Here is a 10432-nt window from a genome sequence, read left to right on the forward strand (position 1 = left end):
CAGTGATACCACTTTACAAGCAATGAAAGTCACACACTAACCAAACAGCAGAGATGAAATTAGAAAATTCACTTCATCTGACAGCAATTTTCAACAGATAACTGCAGTAGTAATCTTTAAAACAGAATCTCAAGTGCCCATATTCTGTTTTCTCTGACTGCAAGCTTCTGTTAGTCTACCTACCTTGCAAGACCATTAACACTTTCCACACATTTGCTTCACTAACTCATTTTTTCCAAACCAATGTGTTTTGGTGCAATCTTCAAACACAGTCTAATTACACCCAATTGCTTTGCCTGTGCAATCTAAGGAAAGATGCATAGGAGATAGCCCCACATTCATTTCCATGAAGAGAAAAATCTCATAAAAACAGTGAGAACTGACTACACTTTTGAAGTGAGGGTCATTGTTCCAGAGTCAGCACATCTCTAAAATGGCAAACATAAGCTAGGTGCATTAATATCCTAGTCTGATACCACAGACACATTTGGCTTTAGGCAAATTATAATTTAAGGTCACCAATATTTGGTTTGGATATTCTTCTGTCATTTTCACTGTGTCCTGGCCATGCAGTCTCCTGGCTACTGAAGAATGAACCCTGTCCTGGCTGGAACCAGGACACAAGGGAATAAAGAATCAGCCCCCTGCTCAGACTGTACCGTTCTTTCTTCAGCATCTCCCTCTCCTCTTGAAGGCTGTTGCTCATCACAGATGAGAGGTGTCCTTCCTGGACAGCAGCAAAGGCCTCGAGGCTTGAGGCTGGAGACCGGCTGACAGGTGTAGAAGTGAAACAGGTCTTTGGTTTCGAGAGGGGCCGCTCAGCACTCACAGGAGTTGGGTTGATTCGCCTCGATGGTTTACTTTTGCTGAAAAGAAGAGAAGCAATTCCACTAAAATCAAGCTAAACAATAACAAAAAATTTCGGTCTCAAGACAGATGTGCAATTAACTCTTCCAGAGGAATCTAATGCTAAAACAAAATGCATGTCGAGCTGGGATATTGAATTTCTAAACTGTAGCTGTAGTTATTAATTTTATTCTATCACTGAAAAAAAAAGTCACGGAGCTATAGACTGCTACAAGCAACCTGCTGAACCTGCAGCAAAATTAATTATCAAATAGCAAGCCATCTAACAGGTACCACAGGGCCACATAACCCTTCCAAATGTTTCTAATTTGCAGGATGGGATATGCCCCATTTTAGTAAGAAACTGCTGGTGAATTAATTTCTGACATGATCAGGAGAAAAAAAACCCACCAAAATCAATCAAGTTGCCATTGTCTATCAGTGGGAGTCCAGGCTGTTTAAGTTCAGGGAAACTCATCCTTCCTGCATAAAATACTTGGATTTGTCCTTCAGGAATAGGCTTGGTAAAGTAGCAAAAAAAGCACTAAAAAAATGGAAATGGATACAGAAACATAAAGCACCACAGAAATGCTGGTTGCTACATATTAACAGCTAAGGTATTCTCAAAATCGCTGTAACATTGATTTCCAAAGACTTGTGATCTCTTTCCTACTTCTTTTTCCTAGCTGAGCATTAATGCAATTGAGGAAGAGAGACTTGCTGGCTGTGCTGGAAACACATCTTATCTCCCTTGGCCAAAGTAGCGTCGAGAGCAGGACCCAAACCCTGCATTTGGATTTGCTGTACAGACTCACTCATTTTATAATTTTTAGCTGGAATTTTGCATGTCCAACTAGAAAGTCCCACTTTCAGAGACCAGTGACTGATATACAGAGCAAACAGGCTGACACAAAGGCTTTCTATTTGGTAATGAGGATTTTAAAGAACGCAAAGACAAAGATTAAAGGACTGAGGCAACCACAACACAAACAGCTGCCCCAAAGCTCAGCTGGTCACCAAGGAGACCAGGGCTTGCTGCAGACCAAGAACACAGCCTGCTATTTTGTCCACAATTACACAGGACAAACGAAGCTTCAGGCTAACATCTGCTACCAGAAGCCACAGAAGATCAATCCAAAAGCTTTTTTGCTAGCATCAGTAAAGCTGAAGAGCCTTCCAGGATAGCTCTTCCTTACCAATTGATATTCTGTTAAATGCGAAACGTGAGGAGCCAAGATAACGCTGACTCGTTAGAACACACAAGGACAAAGATGAGCTCAGCTTTGTATCAGCTGGGCCGTGCACTGGCCAGCTGCAGGTAGCAACACAAGCAAGAGGCAAAAGAGGTAGGTGTCTTGGGTGAGTCCACGGAGAGGAAACCTGACTCCCTGTCAAGGCAATACTCCCCTCCCTACACGGTGACCAGAACAAAGCAGTTCTGACCGTGTTTCCCAGAAGCCAGGTATTGTGTATTACAGCCTCTTCTGCATCTGGACACCCACAACTGCTGGTCAAGGAGCTGCAACCTGTAGCAATCCCAGTGACACAATGAGGCAGACTTGCTCTTACTTCGTCCAGCCAGAGGCAGCACCCATGGGTGGAAACTCCTCCAGGTTGTTAAGGTTTAGCTGGCTGGGTGGGGATCTGGCAGAAACAAGAGGCACTTCACTCCGCTTCCTTCTCCCTCCACTCCATGATCCACCATCACTCTTTCCATCCTCCTCTTCAGCAAGGGAACGCCCCAGATCGCGAGCCACCTGCCGGCCAGAGGCACCGGCCGAGCTGCTGCCTTTCCTGCGGCCCCGTCTCACGGGCAGGGCCTCAGGCGTGGCCGTCAGGAAGCTCCCCAGGCTGGCCTTCTGAGAGGAACGCCTCTCACCGTGGTGGAGCACAGGGCTGTGCCCAAAGCTCGGGCTGCTGCTGGAGACCACGCTGGGGAAATCACCATAAGGGCTAGACAGGTTCGACCCAGAAAAGGAAGAGGAACCACTGGATGTTGCATCAGGAGTAAAGCTGGTATCTGTGGTGCAGGTAGTCACTGAAGTCCTTTGAGAAAAGAGCTGCACTCGGCTGCTGGTTGCATGGCCTGCCCTCCTTTCTGATCCTGTCCTTTGGTTCCCATGAGCCTTGGAATTAGGAGTTTTAGCAGGAGTAGGAGGTCCATTAGTCAGGATCTGGCTGGTCTGCTCCCTTAAAAAATTCAGCAGAAAAGGCACAAAATCTTTCTGAAGCAAGCTAAGAGATACCAGCTTGTCATGGATGTGGTTCTCCTACAAGAGAAGTAGACAAAAAATTAATATAAAGATGCTACCTGATTCTTTCCGTCCAAGTACCAAGACACATTTAAGTAGTAACTATGGGATTTCAATACACAATAAAAACCAACATGACTTGTCAAAGTACATCACTGAAATTCAATAGTGCTGGTCACAGACCTGAAAATCAGCCTACACACGAGCCATTTTGGCACAAGTTTTCAGATGGAGTCATTAACTTTGGTCTCTGATTGGAAAATAATGGAACTGTTCCATGAAAACATCAGTAATACTCTCTGCAGCTATGGCCAGGGAGGACTTGGAGCGACTGACACCCCCAAGCTCAACATTTTGAAAACATCAATACTGAAAGCATCTAATTCTAACAGAAAAATCTACAGTCTGCAAGGTCTCTGTGCCCTGTTTTTCTGTGAATGCTGCCTGCTCCCACAGAGGGGTGCTGTAACAACAACCGCTGAAGCACCTGGAGTCCTGCAGCGCCAAATACAAGACCAAAGCTGCTCTTCCATTTCAATTAAATAATTTTGCTCGAGAACTCACAGAAGTTCTCTCTCTAAACAGAGACTGTGCAACTTTAAGGTATGTGAAGCTTATACTTAAGAAACTTAAACAAAAACCCCACCACCGACTCAACACATTTGAAATCCAAACAGGTGGCATTGATCTTACAAAGGTAAATCTAGACAAAAATGACTTCGTGCTATATATGCAGTTTGAAGTTTTGTACCCTGGGTAAAAATTCTTTTGTTCCTAACACTCCATCACGTTTCTGTTTCCTCTCAATGGGATTCAGCAACATTTGCAACAACAGAAGTTCTCAAAACCTTTTCCTTACTAATACTGAAAGCATTGCATACGTACTCCAGTTAAGTTGTATTCACAACCCTAACGAGATGAAAAGTCAAGAAAGCAAACACTATTTCTGAAGGTGGTTTCTGCATGAAAGAAAGAAGTGAAAGCAAAATTAACACGCCTGTAACCGGACTCACACAATCTTCAACACCTATACTAAAACTCATATTTTAAAGTGTGAGACCAATTCAGCTCCTTGGAGAAGTGTGAAATTCTGACACAGCCCAGATAACAAGCCAAGCAGCCAACAATCAGTGAAAAAGCACAGCTCAGAATACAACCCCCATGAGGTGTCAGAAGACCATGTCCAGCCCAAAACTGCCATGAGAGCTAGAGCAAGAGATGGCCTAGCATGTCCTTCCCCTGGAATTAGCATAGGGGCACAAAGATGATTACAGTCTATGCTATGCATACGGTTGGGCAGTTTCTCCAACTTTTCAGAGCACAACCTATTTTCACTCATCTTTCTCTGTCCAAGTTAACAGAGGTTTGGTTCCTCCACAACTGGGTAACAGCAAACTGTCAACAGCTGCCAGCTGCAAACCTCCCACTTGCTTTCTCATGCTGAAGTAACTGCACTGCTCTCAACAGCAAAAGGCAGCAAGAAATTCCCTTGCAAAGGCAAACTTTTTGACCTCCCCACCCCTTACCCACAGTGCTAATTGAGCTGCCAGGATCTCAGACTTCATAATGTCCACAGGTTTGCTTCTGCAAGTCACAGCTGAAAGAATACCACACAACATAAAAGTGCTGGTCCATTCTTCCCACACATTTAGGATGATGGCAACACCCAACTAACTCATGGGGGTGACACCAGTGAGTTTTGATTTTAATGCTAGGTAGCACTATGCAAGGGGATCAGGTAGAAGATGCTTTAAATACTAATTGTGTCTCTGTGTCATTCTCTATGGGAAATATAAGCGCTCCTAGTCTATCTACAGTTAGAAAAGTTTTTATTTCTACAAGAACCCAAATCATTCGTTACAAAACTCAGCCAATAAACACACTCTCCCAGCCCGCAAAGATCCTCCCCAAGGTCTAGGCGGGAGGAACATCCAGCCGGGAGGCGCGCTGGCGCCTGCAGAGAGCCACCACCAAGCCCTGGGTGCTGACAGCCTCGTCCTGCTTTCACCGCTGCCTTCCCCTACAAAGATGCAGGAAGTGTGACCGCGTTCCCTTAGGACACCAGCTGTGCTGTGCTGTGCCGTGCTGCGCTGCCCAACGCCGGTCCCGCTGGTTCTGCGCTAGCACACGGCGCCCCGGGCTCCCGGCGCTTCCCGAGCCCGCGGGGCCTCCCCGCTCCCGCCCCGGAGCCGCGCGGCGCCACCGCCCGCCCGAGACCGCCCGGCGCCGGCGGCGCTGAGCTCCGGCGGGCTCAGCCCCGCGCATTCCAGCGGGTTTCACACGCCCGCCAGGCAGCTCCCGGCGCAGCTCCCGCCGACGGCCTCGCCTTCCCGCCGCCGTGCCCGGAGCCCGCCCGCGCCGGGGGCGGTGCCGCCGGCGGACCGACAGACGCTCCGCCGCGGACCGGCACCTGACGGGGCCCCGGGCTGACCCACGCGGGCTTCACCCCTCACAGCAGCGCGGGGCGGACAAACTTTCCCGCACGGCCCCGGCCCGCGGCAGCGGAGGGTGCTGGGGGAGTGGCACGGCTGCGGGCCCGGCCCCGCCGGAGCCAGGGTGCTACGGGCGGACGACCTAGCGCGCGTTACCTCAGCCGTGCGGTGGCCGGGGCCGTGCCGGAGCCACCGCACCACGGCGCTGACCGGCACCTCCTCCTGCAGCAGCAGCTCCAAAACCGCCGCCATTCCCGGCCCCGCTCCCGCCGAGCACGCGCACAACCCGCGCCGGGGGTGGGCCCGCCGTGTTCCCCCTTCCCGCGGGGGCGGCGCCGAGAGGGGATTCCCGCCGGGGAGGCGGGCGGGGGCCGCGCCCCCTCCCCATGTCAACACGCGGGGCACGGGGCGCCTGCGCCGGTCCGTGCGCGTCTTTTCCTCTCATGCGCGGTATTTCCTTCCCCAGCAGGGCTCGGGGCCCGGCCTAGCGGCGGCGGCACCCGCGGGTCGGGGCGCAGGGAAGGGCAGTGGCGTCCCCCCCTCCCCGCGGCTCCTCGCCCACCCGCCCGCCGACACCCCCGGCGGAGGATGGCCGAGGACTCGCCCAAACGGCGCAAGGCGAACTTCAACGAGGCGGAGACGGAGGTGCTGATCGAGCAGGTGCTGAAGCACGAGCAGCTGCTGTTCGCGGCGGGACCCGGCCGCGCCTCCGCGGGCCAGAAGCGGAAGGTGTGGGAGCTGATCCGGCACAAGGTGAACCCGGTGGCCGCCTGCCCCCGCGACGTGGAGGACCTGAAGAAGCGCTGGCGGGACCTGAAGCGCCGCGACCGCAGCAAGCTGTGCCGCCTGTCGCAGGGCTGCGGGCCGCCGGCGCCCCCCGCCCTCGGCCTCCTCCTGGCCCCCGAGGAGCTGCCGCCCGCCGCCGCGCCGCCCGCCCGCCGCCAGCGCCGCCCCTACGGCTCCCTGCTGCCCGCCGAGGCCGTGCCCATCGTGGGCGGTATCGACACGCTGGAGCTGCCCGGCGCCGTCGTGGGGGACATGGGTGAGTGCGGGAGCGACCCCCGCGGCTCTGCCACGGACCCTCCGCCCGCCCGGCGTCCCCCAGCGCAGCCGCGGGAGCTCCGGTGCGCGGGGAGCGGCGCTGCCCGCCCGCTGCGGGCGCGCAGGGGCCGCGGGGACCGGCCCCGCAGGAAAGCGCTGGTTCGGATCCTTGGAAAGGCAAAACCTATACGCACGCACACAGAACTGTGAGGCTTCGTGCTCTAGGTCACAGAAGTGCCTAAGAACAGCACCAAGAGTAAAAACAGCGTTACGTAGGAGATGCTGCCCATCCACGAGGCGTTTAGACCCAGCCACCGATCTTCACTATTGCCGTTATTATTCTTGCAAATGCAAAAAGCCATGGCAGCACGCAGGTCCAGCCAGTACAAAGTGCTGTGAGTGCATAACTTCATACATGCCAGCGATATTGTCCTAGCATGCTGGAATATCAAGGGATTCTTACAATCCAGTGTTTCAGCAATGCTCTTACCGTTTACTGCGTGCACGATAGAGCATGAAATGAGCTTGCGATGAACTTTGCCTCTGGGATTCTAGAGCTTGGCTTCTGTGGTGATAAGGGAGCTGTAGTATGCAGATACATGGTTAACTGGTGAATGTGTATTTGTGGTTTTTTACCACCTGTCAAAGTAATTTGTATTCTAAAACCATCAATGATAACATATTTTGAGAGTCTTCTTTCAAGGACTGATGTTAGTGCTTAGTGGATGAGAAAATATGTCACCACTGAGGTTATGAAGTTTCTCATGGGCTTTCCTTTGCTTTTCTTCCCTCCACCTCTTTTAGGGTTTAATGGCAGTCCTGGCCCATCTCATCAATCAAGTCTTGAGCAGATGAACCTCAAAGAAGAAATAGTAGTGAAGGTGGTGGAGCCAGAAGAAAGCTCTGGGGACATGGTAGTGGTTCCACCTAGTCAAGAACAACTGCCTTTTCTGGGGACATCAGGTGGTGGTTCCTCTGGGAAAGTAAAAGCCAAAACAAAAGGCAGGTGCCAGGCAGACCAAAATGAAATGACTGAAGAGGACCTACTGCAGATTCAGCAGACCCAAATACAGGTGATCCAGTCTGGCTTTGACAGTGTCAACCACAATCTTCGGCTGCTGCAGCAAGGCATGCAAGATCTGAATAACAGCATCAGCATCATGGCACATACGCTTGTCGCTATCAAGAACATCTATGTGAAAAACAACACTGGCCCAACCACACATGCAACTGCATCTACTCAGACCACAGCTGGGTACCTGAGCCCAGGATCCCCCCAGCTCTCCCCTGCTAAGGACAGAGCTAGAGCACAGGTGGCTGGAAGCAGCAGCAGAAGCAGCAGCTGCAGCTCCAGCTCCATGTCACAAGAGCCAGGTCCTTCTGAGTTTCCTAGGCCTCCCCTGAGAACCATTAAGAAAGAACATCCAAATGGCTGCTACTACTTCTGCTTTGCAGATGTGTAAAAACTTGAATAGATGTAAAATGACTGTGTTGTTGGGTGCTGATGTATGTTCTGCTCCGGCCTTTGACTTCAAAGGAGCGAAGTGGACTTGCCTCCCATGTTTTTCCCAGTGGGAAACATTTTACTATAGGTGGCATTAAACACTAATTACCAGCCTCCAGTTAACTCTGTTGCAGTTGGCTAATAAATTTCTTCTCTTTTCTTTATCCTCTTATTCTCTTAAAAAACCCCATTTATTTTTAGTAAGACTTTTGTCTGTATCATCCTTTGTTTAATGTCACCTTGTGAAAAATAAAAGGCACGAGAGTGGGGTGGAAAAGTAACATTATGGTTACTACCACCAGGAGCTAACTTACAGAAGTTACTTGGTTCTTGGATTAAACAAGCCTCAGAAGCAGTTGGCTTTTTAAGTACTTCCCTTTTCTAATAGTTATGTTGGGGGTGTTTGCTTGGTTGTTGTTCTTGAGGTTTTATAAGTCTGAGCTGTGCAAGGCATCGCAGGAGGAGTTTAAGATACCTGCTTATTCTAGGAATGGTTTAGCACTGAGCATTCATTAGTGTCCTCCTCAGAAGTCATACAGCATTGTTCCACTTGGCTGTTGTTCATTCCTGGCTTGTCAAATGCACCCTCTCTTCAGAGACATTGTGTTTTACTGCACTAGCAGGGTAGTCTCTTTTTTAACCAGTCACATGGTTAAAATAGAGAAATACAGAAAAATGAGGAATGGATGAGTGATGCCTGTTTCTATAGGTTATATGTAGGCTGTATCTTCATCTGATTTTGTAAGAAATTGAATCAATACCACAGTGTTTGAAATACAGAGAACAAAAAGATTTGTATTGTTTTACACAAAATGGAAGTCAGATTTGCTGTTAAATTACAGGAGGCAGGGGCTTACTTCATTCCAGACAAATGTTCCTGCATAGTTTAGAAAGCTTGGATCATCATTTCCTTTCTCATAACTAAGTAGCCAAGGAAGAAGAAAGATGAGGACGAGCTGGAGCAAAATGTAACTTGGTGTCAACCTGAAACAAGCAAAAATCATTTTATCTTCATGCCAAAAAGAAAAATTGCCATTTCATATTTAGATAGGGAAAACTGTTGTCACTGGCACTGTTTTGTGTTTCAGGCTTACATATTCGAGCCACTCTACTTTGCACAATTCAGAAGTAGCAGAGGTGCAATGTTCTTGTATCAGGCATCTGTACCAGAGGTCAAACAAAAACACTCACCTGAAATTTTGTCCAATGACTTGAAAAATCATACAGGTGCTCTTAAGCATTTATCACCAACATTTAAAAAGGTTCTGCAGATAAATTTGGCCTATAGCAATGACTAGCTGCTTGTAGTGTTACAGTCAGTTTGCACAAGCATTCCTGCTACAGAAATTTAGCAAATACAAATAACATAGAGAATCACAATGAAACTGCCCCTTTCCTGAGAAGCATAAGAATATGTAATCATAGCATAAGGTACGCCGCTTTTGCAGTCAGCTTTGACTGAACACCACCCTATGAAAATGTTCTTCATGTCCACCATTTTAGTGTACTGAATTAACTCATCTGCACTTCAGAAACCAGCCACTGCTGCCTACTAAAATGTGGAAACAGGGTAATCAGTTAGCAAGTGTTTCCCTTCAGAATCACAGATGGAGTAAAATGTGAAAAAATCTCATAAAAATAAAATGTATATGTGTACAGCACAATGTTCATTGGGATTAATACCTTGAAGAAGAGAAAGTTCTTTTTTCCAGGTTTACCTTAACAAAAGAAGATCGTATGGGTGACAGCTATTAAGAAATTGCTGAATTTAAGAATGGCAAAGAATCCTTCTATGGATTTTTGTTTTTATGTTGTTAAAAGCTTTCCAAATTAACTTGTTGGAAGCATTATTTCTCCTGCATCAGTACAGATGGGCTCTTTTGATCAGGATTTTCTGTATTTTGTTTTCATGATCACAGAAGGTAATTCATGCTACCACAGTATTCCAGGTAGATTTGGAAATGTGATCTACCTGGTCCTTCTGGGCAGCAGTTTGAGCTTGTCCAGGTTGCAACTGGCAGTTCTAACCTGTCTTTCTCTTGATGTTTCAATTCTTTTTGCAACTGTTAATTCTTGAATTTCACGTACTTCTTGGGAGAGGTGACTTGTGTGTCCGCTTTCTCGTGTTCCAGTACTGATTTACGTGAGAAGCAGCTACAATGCAAGTAGAGAAGTGCAGCAAGATCCTGTGAGCAGAAGGGGTAGATTGGATCTCCTGTATGAAGGAAGACAAGCCAGGCAATGCTAAAAGACACTGTGATGGTCAGAGAACAACCAGACCTCACATCAGTGTACCACAGCATGTTTGTTCTGATCTTGCTTCTTTCCCTGTGTTTCAGTTGTACTGCTAAAATATA

General features: G+C 48.7%; 2 protein-coding genes across 2 annotated transcripts in view; one reads left to right on the forward strand and one right to left on the reverse strand.

Moving 5' to 3' along the window:
- The window catches only part of CDAN1 (codanin 1), a 32187-nt gene extending 26090 nt beyond the window's left edge, over positions 1-6097 (reverse strand). Inside the window, exons 1-3 of the mRNA XM_036384495.1 lie at positions 5687-6097; positions 2416-3116; positions 660-866 (exon numbers count right to left, since the gene is read on the reverse strand). Of these exons, the coding sequence (XP_036240388.1) occupies positions 660-866; positions 2416-3116; positions 5687-5782 (1004 nt within the window). The 5' untranslated portion in view covers positions 5783-6097. The remainder of the gene's footprint in view (positions 1-659; positions 867-2415; positions 3117-5686) is intronic.
- Positions 5822-9909, forward strand: LOC118687493 (uncharacterized). Its single transcript, XM_036384496.1, has 2 exons — positions 5822-6572; positions 7376-9909. Exons 1-2 carry the CDS (start codon positions 6119-6121, stop codon positions 8032-8034), a joined length of 1113 nt encoding a protein of 370 aa, XP_036240389.1. The 5' UTR covers positions 5822-6118; the 3' UTR covers positions 8035-9909.
- Positions 9910-10432: the final 523 nt, after the last annotated feature.

This window comes from Molothrus ater, chromosome 6 (assembly GCF_012460135.2).
Source record: "Molothrus ater isolate BHLD 08-10-18 breed brown headed cowbird chromosome 6, BPBGC_Mater_1.1, whole genome shotgun sequence".
Taxonomy (NCBI): domain Eukaryota; kingdom Metazoa; phylum Chordata; class Aves; order Passeriformes; family Icteridae; genus Molothrus; species Molothrus ater.

Excerpts from the sequence above, each read along its gene's own strand:
- LOC118687493 (XM_036384496.1), top strand. The coding sequence starts at position 6,119 with ATGGCCGAGGACTCGCCCAAACGGCGCAAGGCGAACTTCAACGAGGCG. Across the intron at positions 6,573-7,375 it reads CGCCGTCGTGGGGGACATGG|GGTTTAATGGCAGTCCTGGC; the intron begins GTGAGTGCGGGA and ends CACCTCTTTTAG.